At 46.2% G+C, this 15,520-nt stretch overlaps 1 protein-coding gene across 1 annotated transcript in view; it reads left to right on the forward strand.

The window, feature by feature from the left end:
- snd1 (staphylococcal nuclease and tudor domain containing 1) overlaps positions 1 to 15,520 on the forward strand; it is a 1,317,969-nt gene that overhangs the window by 107,386 nt on the left and 1,195,063 nt on the right. Inside the window, exon 10 of the mRNA XM_072471188.1 lies at positions 2,800 to 2,913. Within this exon, the coding sequence (XP_072327289.1) occupies positions 2,800 to 2,913 (114 nt within the window). The remainder of the gene's footprint in view (positions 1 to 2,799; positions 2,914 to 15,520) is intronic.

Here is a 15,520-nt window from a genome sequence, read left to right on the forward strand (position 1 = left end):
ATTCTCTTATTTTAGTATATATTAAATATTACATTGTTAAAAGATTTACATAATCTCCCTTTTCAATCCGGTAAAACTATATTTAGTGCATATTGGTAAGTAACTGACCCTGGAAATTCCTTCCATGATTTATCAGGTTAGGAGATTTTTCCTTGCATTTTAAGAGAATTGCGAGACTTTTCCGACTAGTCTTGACACCTGTGTGTTTTTTTAAAAAATTTGCTTAGCTTTGAAACATTCTGCATTGGGGAGCAGTAAATCACTGTCTGTCCAAGTTATAATCAAGAAGTGTGCTAATTTCAGGTTGTTCTGTGAATTTTCCATGTTAAAAGCATTTCCTGTCATTTCAACTGGAGTTGTTCCAGGCTTGCATGCTTCGCAGTGTCATTTTTGCTGAATGAGGCTATTCTGCACCAGCTGTTCTTCAGAGAACGTTGAATCATTCTTTCAAAGAAAATTAGTTGACTTTCAGGGGGAAAAAAGCTGGTAAACTACTCGGCAGGTTGACATCTCTTGCACTCTGTTGTCAAACTTGACATTCTTTACAGTTACGTTATTTTGGAGGAATGGCCTGGGGATTTGCTAGTCAGCAGCACTGGTCAGCACGAGTTTGAGTTGGTTAGTCCCAATAATTCTGCACTGTAGTTCATAGATATGATTATAATCCTATAATCCTATGTACCATGCCAGTAAATATTAGAAAAATCTTACTTAGATATAGATATAGAACAAAACAGCGCAGTACAGGCCCTTTGGCCCTCGATGTTGCGCCGACCTGTGAAACCACTCTAAAGCTCATCTACACTATTCCCTTATCGTCCATATGTCTATCCAATGACCATTTGAATGCCCTTAGTGTTGGCGAATCCACTACTGTTGCAGGCAGGGCATTCCACGCCCTTACTACTCTCCGAGTAAAGAACCTACCTCTGACATCTGTCTTATATCTATCTCCCCTCAATTTAAAGCTATGTCCCCTCGTGCTAGACATCACCATCCAAGGAAAAAGGCTCTCACTGTCCACCCTATCCAATCCTCTGATCATCTTGTATGCCTCAATTAAGTCACCTCTTAACCTTCTTCTCTCTAACGAAAACAGCCTCAAGTCCCTCAGCCTTTCCTCATAAGATCTTCCCTCCATACCAGGCAACATTCTGGTAAATCTCCTCTGCACCCTTTCCAATGCTTCCACATCCTTCCTATAATGCAGCGACCAGAATTGCACGCAATACTCCAAATGCGGACGCACCAGAGTTTTGTACAGCTGAAGAACACGCAAAACAGCAACTTGCATTTATCTAGAGCCTTTAAAGTTCTAAGACATCCCAAGAAACTTCACAGGAGTGTTATCAAGCAAATTCTGACACTGAGCCACGTAAAATGGTATTAATGGGCAGTACGGGAGCATTGTGGATAGCACAATTGCTTCACAGCTCCAGGATCCCAGGTTCGATTCCGGCTTGGGTCACTGACTGTGAGGAATCTGCACATCCTCCCCGTGTGTGCGTGGGTTTCCTCCCGGGTGCTCCGGTTTCCTCCCACAGTCCAAAGATGTGCAGGTTAGGTGGATTGGCCACGATAAATTGCCCTTAGTGTCCAAAATTGCCCTTAGTGTTGGGTGGGGTTACTGGGTTATGGGGATAGGGTGGAGGTGTTGACCTTGGTAGGGTGCTCTTTCCAAGAGCCAGTGCAGACTCGATGGGCCGAATGGCCTCCTTCTGCACTGTAAATTCTATGATATATGTGTCCAAACGCTTGGTCAGTGATGTAGGATTTAAGAAATGCCTTAAAGAAGGAGAGTAGAGAAACAAAAACAGAAAATACTGGATAAACTCAGCCGGTCTGACAGCATCTGTGGAGAGAAAAGGGAGCTAACGGTTTCGAGTTTGGATGACTTTTTGTCAGAGTAGAGAAACAGTGGTTTGACTGGAACTCTGTGCCTAGGCTGCTGAAGATAAGTTGGTAACTGCTGGAGTGAATAAAATTGAGTGTGCAAGAAGCCAGACTTCTTGGAGGAATGCTGAACTCTGAGAGGCGTGGCAGAACTGGAGGAGATTATAGAGATGGGGTATTCTAGATTATGGCATTAGAGGTATTTGTAAATAAATTTAGTGTTGGTATTCCTGTGTGATGCTTTTAATTGGTCATCTTTTTCATTATTACTCGACCAGTGCCGCGCTTCACCCCAATGTTCTAAAGCTCAAAATGCCATTATATCAGCCACAATCCAATTTTGGAAGGACATAGTCTATTGCATTGCATGTTTCTTTTCACATCTCAATTGTACATTGTATGAAATAACATGACTGATCATTGTGCTTCACTAAAGTCTCAGACAAAATGACATTTAGGAGCTGGCTAGGGTTGTTGGCACTCCAGTATCCATGCACCAGATGCTTGTGATTGTTAACTTGAAAGCCAAAATATATGGTTGCTGTCTGTCCATTCTGATGTACAGTTTCTCATGATTGGGAATTTGTAGGTCTCCAATTTGTACAGATGGAAAAACAAAATAACACGGGTGTACGCACACGCGTACATGGTCTTCCCACAAGCAAACATTCCTGGCCATTTGCCTCCCAATAATTTATGGCAACATTGATTTGTTTACCGGAAGAAAATTGTGTTTTGACAGCTTGAATTGATTTTCTAGTGAAGTTTTTCTTCAACTGTGGGTGTATCGCGTGCCTTTTTTTGTGTTAAATATATATTGCAAATGTACTGCATGCCTTTTAACTTTTAATAATAAATGGTCAGTCTATTGAAGTGATTCCATCATTTAAATCGTTTTTGTTCCAGGTTATGCAAATCATGAATGCAGATGCCATGGTGGTAAAGTTAAATTCAGGTGAACAGAAAACAATCCATTTGTCCAGCATCCGGCCTCCGAGGCTCGAAGGAGAGGTTAACCAGGTAAGCAGACTGCATGCAAGGAGTATGAAGGAGCTGGCGGGTTTTGAAATGATAGAAAGAACAAAAAAAACCTGAACATCTTCTGCTGACCTGTGTTGAGGTTTCTTTTCAAATGTAAGCATATTGGAAATATGAGGCTGCTTGTAAGGGTGTTGGCTTGTCAACCCTTGAGTATTGAATTTGAACTAAACTCGTTGTCGTTGTGCTGAAAGGGCTCCATGCTTTGTAGGGTAATGCAACAATCTTTAATGTTTGTTACACTTCTTACATATCTCCTCTGGCATATTTAAATGCGCAAATTGTATAATGCTGAAATTATCCTCTTTCCATGCATGAGATAAAACAAGATGCACTCTGCATACAATGACATTTTCAGTGGGTTTTTTGTTGTGCAAAATGCTGACTGCTTGGGTCACTAGGTTATTTCTGTGTCACTAATAAAATGAAAGTACCAGTGTATCCATAGAGAGAAGAAATTTCCTGACTACTTTGTGTTTAAATATAATTCAACACAAAAAAAAACGAACTCTTGCCGGTTCTGGCAGCCAATTGACATTTGATTGTTGGATCATAAAGCTGATGGCACCTTATGTTGTAGCTTATGCACCCTTCAAACCTACTATTTTTCATTAAAATAGAAAATGCTGGAAACACTCGGGTCAGGCAGCATCATTAGCGAGGGTTGGATCAACATCTTTGGTGGATGATCTTCTGTTTTGATGCATTTCCTGTTTTAATTCCAGATTTCCAGCATCTGCAGTATTTTGGGGTGGGATTGCATCCTACTGTTTAAAAACAAATTGTGTATGCGATCCTCTGACCTCATTGCGCCAGAAAAGCAGCATGCTGCAGCACAGCCGGGAGACCTGGCTCCCGGATGGCGTCCCGATCTCTCTAAAATGGGGAGTTCCGGTTGGTGTAACTCCCCACTGTACAAAACTATGTGTGGCCTCGGCGCGTTCCCCATTCAGGCCCCCTACTCCACGCGAGTCGAGTTGAATAGCCATGTGTTTCTTGGCACCGCGAGTGCTGGGAAACGTGGCTAAACCCGCATGCCTGGAGACTTTGGGTGGGATTCTCTGATCCTGAGGCTAAGTGTTGACGCCGTCGGAAACGCCGTTGCGTTTCTCGACGGCGTCAACACGGCCCCAGGATCAGCAATTCTGGCCCCTACAGGGGGCCAGCACGGTGCTGGAGCGGTTCACGATGCTCCAGCTGCTGATCCGGCCGTGGAATGGGCGCCGGGGGGTGCGCGCATGTGCAGTGGGTCCGGCGCGAACCCGTGCATGCGCAGTCCCACCGGCGCGATTTCCACGCGTGCACGGTGTCTCCCTTGTCCGTGCCGGCCCCAACCCAACATGGTGCAGGAGTACAGGCGCCGGCACGGAAGAAAGGAGGCTGTGAGACAGAGAGGCCAGCCCACCGATCGGTGGGTCCTGATCGCCGGCCAGGCCATATCGGAGCCCCCTCCCCTACAGGTCGCCACCTGGCCCTTCAACACTGAGTTCCCGCTGGCTGAGAGCAGGTGTGGATGGCGCCGGCAGGACTCGGCGTTTCCACGACAGCAGGTCGGTCCATCCCAGCCCGAGTATCGGCGGGCCGGCCGCATAGAGCGGCCCGTGACTGGCGCCGCATCAGCCACGCCGGCGCCAATTCTCTGCTCTGTGGAGAATTGCGTGTGGGCGGCGTGGCGCGATTCGTGCCGGTCGCAGGGATTCTCCGGCCCGGCGCCGGGCTGAGAGAATCCTCCCCTTTGTTCCCTTTTGGGAAAATTGTGCCCTGTGTTTTTAAAGTGCTCTTTTTATACACTTATTAATTTGTCCATGTTGCAGTGTGCATTAATATTTAAATTACAGTTGAATAATTTGCTGGTTTGAAATAGTGTGAAGAAATTATGAGAAATGGGCGAAATAAAAACAAACTGCTGGAAATACACAGTTGACCAGTTAATGCCTCTAAAAGCATTTTCTATGTGCTCTAACATCAGAACTAAAGGATGTGAGATAAACCAGCATCTTAGTTAGGTTGGGAAAAAGGGAAGTGGGAAGAGGGAGGGAAATTAATGGTAAAGGGAAGCATTTTGAGGGGAGTTGTTGTTAACTGACCTGCAAACTGCTTAATAGAAAATGGGTACATCATGATTTGTCTTTTCTGTCTACTGATGCTGACTGTTTTTTCCAATATTGTCTATCACTTTAATGTCTAGTGTCTGCATTTTTCCATTTTCATTTGTCTTACATAAACAGAAGAGCTGTTGCCAATTGATTAATGTTTGTTTCATCTTTAATGAAATGTTATCACTTCTACTTCCTTTGGTTTCCCTGTAACATGCTTGACAAGAGAAGCTGGTTGCCCTGGAGGTGCCTTTATTTCTATCGAAACTGTTTAGCTATCCCTTCCCGATTGCGTCAATGGGATGCCAATCATATCTGGCTCTGCTGAGGAATACCAGGAATTTAAGTGTATCGTAGTGGCCAGTGGAAGGGGACTCAGTGATGTAAGAACTGAATTAATACCAGTAGTAATTCCTTACACTGAATTCATATTGGACCTCACTGGAGTCAAGGATGCACACTTGTTGGTTCATGAGCTCAACAGTTTGCCATATTGAGTTTATCCCCAGATAGTCGAGGGTGATAATTTTTATGTACCTGGGTAGTATAAATAAAGCCTTTTAAAACTTTTCTGAAATCTGCCATTGGTACTTTTTGCTTACCCATGCAAACACTTTGAATTAGGAGCTCCTCAGAAATTTAATATCCTGGCACTCTGTTACAGTGTGTTATGAGTCCAATAAGTTTATGCCACCATGTTACTATGCTAACAATGGTTGATTTTTAAAAAAGGATTTAATGCAGCGATTTCTGCACATTGATTTAAATTGGTAAGTAATTGGAGAAGGTGATGAGGGCTGTGTTTAATTTAATCCTGTCTGATCACTGACTTCCCATCATAACTATGGGCAAACTCCACTTTTCAAAAATAAAAATTTGTTAAGTATTATCATTTGCTTATGAGTTGGTTCTTTCTCTTAAGCTGGTGTTCTCAGAATAGTTTGTTCCATTGTCTCATTTTTAAAGAGGTGAAAAACATGAAGAAACAAATCTTCATCGAAACTACACTAGACTGCAGAATCTCCCCCTTAAAACTGGTAACATGCTTGAAACTGCTGCATGGGGTTCTAGTATGCTTTTTCAAAAAGTTAAGTAGAGTTAGTTGCCTGAGTCTTTCCAATCTTGATCAAATTTATTGAATAAGCAGCGAAGCGCAGACTTGATTTTGAACTGGATTCAACAGTTAGTGAAATTCGTGTCTAAAATATCAATTGCAGGAAGTTGATTGAGTGACTGTAATGGCCTGTTTGAAAAATGGAATTGTTAACTTGCTCTATCCTTATTCTTTTAAAATATGCCAGCTTCTCATTGCCAAAAATTCATCTGTTGCAAATGAAGAAAAATTGTAATATAAAAATACATTTAACAGCAGCCATCACGCTGTCAGCTTGTTAGTTAACATTTTAGGCACTACTGCTTCATATGCCAATCTGCTTTACTTGTTACTTCACATGGTTTTATCGCGGCTGTGACTTGAACATCCCATTTGATTCCCCATGGCATTTTCCTGTCTCAAATTTGTAAACCAAGCAGTGAATGTGTATTTATACATTTGCATCCGTTATTTCCCAAAAACTTTGACGAATTATTATAATTAATGTATGGCTTGTTCTGTTTTAATTTTGGGTGTTGTATTAAATTTCTGAGTAATGATATCGAGGCACTAGGCTGAAGAAGTTGCTGAGCCCCGTGATGCAGGAGCTGAATTGTACCAGTAGTGATGGTCATTAATCTTAACTGCTTCTGCATTGACTAGACATGTTAATTCAGCTTCCTCATACTGTTGGGTTCAGTAAATTTTCCAAGCCAGTGGCTCTGATAGTGTAATTGTCACTCGCTGGTTTAAAGGAAAACAATGTTCCACCAAATGAAACAATACAGAAGAATTTCAAAATCAAAATGTCATTGTAATAAATTTGTATACAAGTATGCAAGTCTGAACTGAAAAGATGAGGGCACTGCAGAAATTTGTACTATTACAGGTTCTGTGGTATGAGCCTTAGTGCACTCCATGCAGAAGCCATCTGATCATTCCCAGTTTGAGAATTGTTTGCTATGCAGGCTACTGCAGGAGCACTGAGCATTCCTAAAATAGTCTTGAGTAACTTTTTTGCTTGCAGTGACTAGTTTTATTTTGCTCAGTGCTATCTATTACTTCTAGATTCTCCTGCTGTTGGATTCATGCTAATCTAGTGGGCTGGGTATACTCTGTTGAGCTGGCCTTTGGATTAGCTGGTATGAGAGGTCATATTAACTGCAAGTAGCACTTTATGTCCCAGGACTGACATGGGAAATGAGATGTAGATTGTATCTAATAAGAAAGTAACTTTGGGTCCTTCATGATTTTCATTGAAGTTCCCATCAGGAGCCTTCTTTAAGTAATGGTCGTAAAAAGATTAACCTTGTTGCTAGTCATTGCAAGTGTTGATAATGTCAGTTGAGAGTAGTGGCTTTAAAAAGTTAAAGCATTTCTCGGGGATCAGTGAGGAATCATTGCCAGTTTGACTACGCGAGTCAAGACTCCATATATTCTTCAAATACAGTTTATTCCTCTTAGTTCAGTTGTGTTTTGTCTTGTGATTCAAAAGAAGGGAATTGGAAATAAGAGTAAACGTGTGCCAATGTTGGAGGAATGTTTGGTGCTGAGAAAAAAAAAGAATTAGTTAACTCCTGACAGTTAACTTGGATAGAATTAATTTTAAAATGGTTGCGAATGAATTTAAGAAATTGTTATATAATGTCAAAGATTTAGGGACTTTTACTTCATAAAGAATTAACTGTACCCACTGGCATGAAGGCAATTAGCAAAAATGCCAAGGGGAAATTGAGAGTTTCATTTACTCTTGAGTTATGATCTGGAATGAATTGCTTGCTGGTAGAAGCAGATTCAGTGTCCGAAGGGAATTGGATGAATATTTGAGGGGAAGAAGTTGCAAGATGATGGGTGGAGGGGGGGGGGGGGGGGGGGGGGGGGGGGGAGAGCAGAGGAGTGAGATAGCATTTCCCAAGAGTTCCTGGGGGTCACCTTCACCAACAGTTTGTCCTGGTCCACTCATGTTGATGCAACAGTCAAGAAAGCCCAACAATGTCTCTACTTCTTATGGAAGCTAAAGAAATTCAGCATGTCTGCATCGATTCTCACAAATCCATAGAGAACATCCTATCCGGCTGCATCACAACTTGGTATGGCAACTGCTCGGCCCAAGATCACAAGAAACTGCAGATTATGGTGAACTCAGCCCAACGCATCACACAAGCTTGCTATCCTCCCATGGATTCTGTATACATCTCCCGCTGCCTCAGGAAGGCAGACAACATTGTCAGAGACCCCTCACACCCAGACTTTGTCCTCTTCCATCAGGCAGAAGATACAGAAGTCTGACTGTCCCTCGGACTGTAAGAACACTATTCATGACGCCCTATGCTGCCCTTGTTCATGTATTTACTTGTTTGACCCTTGTTCTGCACTGTAACCAATCACTATTTGTTGATGTACTTTGTCGATTATTTCAACTACCCGTTGAAACAGCTTTTTGAACATAGCCAGCCAGAGTCTGCAGGAGGCAAATCTGTTCTGCAAAGCAAGTATTACTGTGCCATTGGGATTGAGACCTGTATGTTTTTCTGTTTAATTGGGAATAGAGATTGTAATTAAAGGTATTGTATTTACTGTATTATTTAGGTGTGTTGTTAAAGGGGTAATCGTAAGCTATTAAATCCCTATTTCAGCTTCCGGGTGCGGCGATGACCAGCTGAGTCGCACGTTTCGGCAGCTCCCGGTGGAACGGACTTTTGGGCTCTTAATAAGAGCCCCAACGGCAATTTTAACGGCTAAAAGTACTGTGCGGTGAACCAGAAGGGAATCCCCCCTGGATACGGATGAAAAAAGGAGAGGAAGGTGGCCGGATTGCGGTGGATCCTTTAGAGCAGCGGCAAGGAAGGCAAGCAAAAACCAAGATGGCGTCGGAAGGTGGCAGTTTAATATGGGGCCCTGAACAACACGAGTTTTTGAAACGCTGCGTGGAAAAACTCAAAAAGGAAATGAAGAAGGAGCTGTTGGCCCCGATATTACAGGCGATCGAAGGGCTAAAGGAGGAGCAAAAGACCCAGGAGCGGGAGCTTTGGGTCATGAAGGCAAAGGCTGCCGAGAATGAGGACGACATACAGGGCCTGGTGGTGAAGACGGAGATGCACGAGGCACACCATAAACGATGTGTGGAAAGGCTGGAGGCGCTGGAGAACAACGCGAGGAGGAACAACCTAAGGATTCTTGGTCTTCCTGAAGGTGCGGAGGGAGCGGACGTCGGGGCATATGTGAGCACGATGCTGCACTCGTTAATGGGAGCGGCGGCCCCGGCGGGTCCACTGGAGGTGGAGGGAGCATACCGAGTGATGGCGCGAGGACCGAGAGCAGGAGAAATTCCTAGAGCCAGAGTGGTGAGATTCCTCCGTTTTAAGGATAGAGAGATGGTCCTTAGATGGGTAAAGAAAACTCAGAGCAGTAAGTGGGAGAACGCGGTGATCCGAGTATACCAAGACTGGAGTGCGGAGGTGGCGAGAAGGAGGGCGAGCTTTAATCGGGCCAAGGCGGTGCTTCACAAAAAGAAGATAAAATTCGGAATGCTGCAACCGGCAAAACTGTGGGTCACATATCAAGGGAGGCACCACTACTTTGAGACGGCGGATGAGGCGTGGACTTTTATCGTGGAAGAAAAATTGGAATGAGCGGGTTATTAAAAAAAGAACGTTTGAAACAAAGTGGGGGGGGCGAAGAGGAGGGTAAAAAGGGGGGAAAGAGGAGTTGTATGTTATTAATCCTGCGATGTGGTAACTTTTCTTCCACAGGAGGTGGTGGGGGGAGGAAAGGAGGTGGAGGAGATGGGGCGTTGGCCATTGGGGGCGGGGCCAAAGGGGAAGCGCGGGCTCGGTTCCCGCGCTATGATAATCATGGCGGGAATAGGGAAGCAGGAAGGAGGGAGCGTCGCACGGTGCGAGCCGAGGTCACGGGGGGAAGCCGAGGTCGGCCAGAGTTTGCTGACTTCTGGGAGCAACATGGGGGGGTGTAACTACGCTAGTGGGGGATCTAGCGGGGGGGGGGGGGGGGGGGGGGGTGGGAGGGGGGAATTATTGGGCTGCTGGGGAGAGGGGAGAAGCTGGCATGGGGTGGGATGGGCGGGGGGGGCACCGCCTGGGGGGGACACAGCTGCGTGGGAACCGGGTGAGGAGCTGGAAAAAGGGGATGGCTAATCGACAAGGGGGGGGGGGGGGTAATAAGCCCCCCAACCCGGCTGATCACGTGAGAGGGCTGAACGGGCCGATAAAGAGGGCACGGGTACTCGCACACATTAAGATACTTAAGGCAGACGTGGTTATGTTACAGGAAACGCACTTGAAACTGATAGACCAGGTGAGACTACGCAAAGGTTGGGTGGGGCAGGTGTTCCATTCGGGGCTAGATGCGAAAAACAGGGGGGTGGCTATATTAGTGGGGAAGCGGGTAATGTTTGAGGCAAAGACTATAGTGGCGGATAGCGGGGGCAGATACGTGATGGTGAGTGGCAAACTACAGGGGGAGATGGTGGTTTTGGTAAACGTATATGCCCCGAACTAGTATGATGCCAATTTTATGAGGCGTATGCTAGGACGCATCCCGGACCTAGAGGTGGGAAAGTTGGTAATGGGGGGAGATTTCAATACGGTGTTGGAACCAGGGCTGGACAGGTCGAGGTCCAGGACTGGAAGGAGGCCGGCAGCAGCCAAGGTGCTTAAAGATTTTATGGAGCAGATGGGAGGAGTAGACCCATGGAGATTTAGCAGACCTAGGAGTAAGGAGTTTTCGTTTTTCTCCTATGTCCACAAAGTCTATTCGCGAATAGACTTTTTTGTTTTGGGAAGGGCGTTGATCCCGAAGGTGAGGGGAACGGAGTATACGGCTATAGCCATTTCGGATCACGCTCCACATTGGGTGGACTTGGAGATAGGGGAGGAAACAGAAGAGCGCCCACCCTGGAGAATGGATATGGGACTAATGGCAGATGAGGGGGTGTGTCTAAGGGTGAGGGGGTGCATTGAAAAGTACTTGGAACTCAATGATAATGGGGAGGTCCAGGTGGGAGTGGTCTGGGAGGCGCTGAAGGCAGTGGTTAGCGGGGAGCTGATATCAATAAGGGCACATAAAGGAAAGCAGGAGAGTAGGGAACGGGAGCGGTTGCTGCAAGAACGTCTGAGGGTGGACAGGCAATATGCGGAGGCACCGGAGGAGGGACTGTACAGGGAAAGGCAAAGGCTACACGTAGAATTTGACTTGCTGACAACGGGTACTGCAGAGGCACAGTGGAGGAAGGCACAGGGTGTACAGTACGAATATGGGGAGAAGGCGAGCAGGTTGCTGGCCCACCAATTGAGGAAAAGGGGAGCAGCGAGGGAAATAGGGGGAGTGAGGGATGAGGAAGGAGAGATGGAGCGGGGAGCGGAGAGAGTGAATGGAGTGTTCAAGGCATTTTATAAAAAATTATACGAAGCTCAACCCCCGGATGGGAGGGAGAGAATGATGGGCTTTCTGGACCGGCTGGAATTTCCCAAGGTGGAGGAGCAGGAAAGGGTGGGACTGGGAGCACAGATTGAAATAGAGGAAGTAGTGAAAGGAATTAGGAGCATGCAGGCGGGAAAGGCTCCGGGACCGGATGGATTCCCAGTTGAATTTTACAGGAAATATGTGGACTTGCTCGCCCCGCTATTGATGAGGACCTTTAATGAGGCAAAGGAAAGGGGACAGCTGCCCCCGACGATGTCAGAGGCAACGATATCGCTTCTCCTAAAGAAGGAAAAGGACCCGCTGCAGTGCGGGTCCTATAGACCTATTTCCCTCCTAAGTGTAGACGCTAAGATTCTGGCCAAGGTAATGGCAATGAGGATAGAGGATTGTGTCCCGAGGGTGGTCCATGAGGACCAAACTGGGTTTGTGAAGGGGAGACGGCTGAATACGAATATACGGAGGCTGCTAGGGGTAATGATGATGCCCCCACCAGAGGGGGAAGCGGAGATAGTGGTGGCGATGGATGCCGAGAAAGCTTTTGATAGAGTGGAGTGGGATTATCTGTGGGAGGTGCTGAGGAGATTTGGTTTTGGAGATGAGTATGTTGGATGGGTGCAGCTGTTGTATAGGGCCCCAGTGGCGAGTGTGGTCACGAATGGATGGGGATCTGCATACTTTCGGCTCCATAGAGGGACAAGGCAGGGATGCCCTCTGTCCCCATTATTGTTTGCACTGGCGATTGAGCCCCTGGCAATAGCATTGAGGGGTTCCAAGAAGTGGAGGGGAGTACTTCGAGGAGGAGAAGAACACCGGGTATCTCTATATGCAGATGATTTGTTGTTATATGTAGCGGAATGGCGGAGGGGATGCCAGAGATAATGCGGACACTTCGGGAGTTTGGAGAATTCTCAGGATATAAACTGAACATGGGGAAAAGTGAGTTGTTTGTGGTGCATCCAGGGGAGCAGAGCAGAGAAATAGAGGACTTTCCGCTGAGGAAGGTAACAAGGGACTTTCGTTACTTTCGTTGAGGCTAGAAATAGGAAGATAGAGCAGACAAACACGTGGCTAAACAGCTGGTGTAGGAGGGAGGGTTTCGGTTATCTGGACCACTGGGAGCTCTTCCGGGGCAGGTGTGACCTGTATAAGATGGACGGGTTGCATCTAAACCGGAGAGGCATAAATATCCTGGCCGCGAGATTTGCTAGTGTCACACGGGAGGGTTTAAACTAGTATGGCAGGGGGGTGGGCACGGGAGCAATAGGTCAGAAGGTGAGAGCGTTGAGGGAGAACTAGGGAATATGGACAGTGTGGCTCTGAGGCAGAGCAGACGGGGAGAAGTTGCTGAACACAGCGGGTCTGGTGGCCTGAAGTGCATATGTTTTAATGCAAGGAGCATTACGGGTAAGGCAGATGAACTTAGAGCTTGGATTACTACTTGGAACTATGATGTTGTTGCCATTACAGAGACCTGGTTGAGGGAAGGGCAGGATTGGCAGCTAAACGTTCCAGGATTTAGATGTTTCAGGCGGGATAGAGGGGGATGTAAAAGGGGAGGCGGAGTTGCGCTACTTGTTCAGGAGAGTATCACAGCTATACAGCGAGAGGACACCTCAGAGGGCAGTGAGGCTATATGGGTAGAGATCAGGAATAAGAAGGGTGCAGTCACAATGTTGGGGGTATACTACAGGCCTCCCAACAGCCAGCGGGAGATAGAGGAGCAGATAGGTAGACAGATTTTGGAAAAGAGTAAAAACAACAGGGTTGTGGTGATGGGAGACTTCAACTTCCCCAATATTGACTGGGACTCACTTAGTGCCAGGGGCTTAGACGGGGCAGAGTTTGTAAGGAGCATCCAGGAGGGCTTCTTAAAACAATATGTAAACAGTCCAACTAGGGAAGAGGCGGTACTGGACCTGGTATTGGGGAATGAGCCCGGCCAGGTGGTAGATGTTTCAGTAGGGGAGCATTTCGGTAACAGTGACCACAATTCAGTAAGTTTTAAAGTACTGGTGGACAAGGATAAGAGTGGTCCGAGGATGAATGTGCTAAATTGGGGGAAGGCTAATTATAACAATATTAGGTGGGAACTGAAGAGCATAGATTGGGGGCGGATGTTTGAGGGCAAATCAACATCTGACATGTGGGAGGCTTTCAAGTGTCAGTTGATAGGAATACAGGACAGGCATGTTCCTGTGAGGAAGAAAGACAAATACGGCAATTTTCGGGAACCTTGGATGACGAATGATATTGTAGGCCTCGTCAAAAAGAAAAAGGAGGCATTTGTCAGGGCTAAAAGGCTGGGAACAGACGAAGCCTGTGTGGCATATAAGGAAAGTAGGAAGGAACTTAAGCAGGGAGTCAGGAGGGCTAGAAGGGGTCATGAAAAGTCATTGGCAAATAGGGTTAAGGAAAATCCCAAGGCTTTTTACACTTACATAAAAAGCAAGAGGGTAGCCAGGGAAAGGGTTGGCCCACTGAAGGATAGGCAAGGGAATCTATGTGTGGAGCCAGAGGAAATGGGCGAGGTACTAAATGAATACTTTGCATCAGTATTCACCAAAGAGAAGGAATTGGTAGATGTTGAGTCTGGAGAAGGGGGTGTAGATAGCCTGGGTCACATTGTGATCCAAAAAGACGAGGTGTTGGGTGTCTTAAAAAATATTAAGGTAGATAAGTCCCCAGGGCCGGATGGGATCTACCCCAGAATACTGAAGGAGGCTGGAGAGGAAATTGCTGAGGCCTTGACAGAAATCTTTGGATCCTCGCTGTCTTCAGGGGATGTCCCGGAGGACTGGAGAATAGCCAATGTTGTTCCTCTGTTTAAGAAAGGTGGCAGGGATAATCCCGGGAACTACAGGCCGGTGAGCCTTACTTCAGTGGTAGGGAAATTACTGGAGAGAATTCTTCGAGACAGGATCTACTCCCATTTGGAAGCAAATGGACGTATTAGTGAGAGGCAGCACGGTTTTGTGAAGGGGAGGTCGTGTCTCACTAACTTGATAGAGTTTTTCGAGGAGGTCACTAAGATGATTGATGCAGGTAGGGCAGTAGATGTTGTCTATATGGACTTCAGTAAGGCCTTTGACAAGGTCCCTCATGGTAGACTAGTACAAAAGGTGAAGTCACACGGGATCAGGGGTGAACTGGCAAGGTGGATACAGAACTGGCTAGGCCATAGAAGGCAGAGGGTAGCAATGGAGGGATGCTTTTCTAATTGGAGGGCTGTGACCAGTGGTGTTCCACAGGGATCAGTGCTGGGACCTTTGCTCTTTGTAGTATATATAAATGATTTGGAGGAAAATGTAACTGGTCTGATTAGTAAGTTTGCAGACGACACAAAGGTTGGTGGAATTGCGGATAGCGATGAGGACTGTCTGAGGATACAGCAGGATTTAGATTGTCTGGAGACTTGGGCGGAGAGATGGCAGATGGAGTTTAACCTGGACAAATGTGAGGTAATGCATTTTGGAAGGGCTAATGCAGGTAGGGAATATACAGTGAATGGTAGAACCCTCAAGAGTATTGAAAGTCAAAGAGATCTAGGAGTACAGGTCCACAGATCACTGAAAGGGGCTACACAGGTGGAGAAGGTAGTCAAGAAGGCATACGGCATGCTTGCCTTCATTGGCCGGGGCATTGAGTATAAGAATTGGCAAGTCATGTTGCAGCTGTATAGAACCTTAGTTAGGCCACACTTGGAGTATAGTGTTCAATTCTGGTCGCCACACTACCAGAAGGATGTGGAGGCTTTAGAGAGGGTGCAGAAGAGATTTACCAGAATGTTGCCTGGTATGGAGGGCATAAGCTATGAGGAGCGATTGAATAAACTCGGTTTGTTCTCACTGGAACGAAGGAGGTTGAGGGGCGACCTGATAGAGGTATACAAAATTATGAGGGGCATAGACAGAGTGGATAGTCAGAGGCTTTTCCCCAGGGTAGAGGGGTCAATTACTAG

Source organism: Scyliorhinus torazame, chromosome 13, assembly GCF_047496885.1.
Source record: "Scyliorhinus torazame isolate Kashiwa2021f chromosome 13, sScyTor2.1, whole genome shotgun sequence".
NCBI classification, from domain to species: Eukaryota; Metazoa; Chordata; class Chondrichthyes; order Carcharhiniformes; family Scyliorhinidae; genus Scyliorhinus; species Scyliorhinus torazame.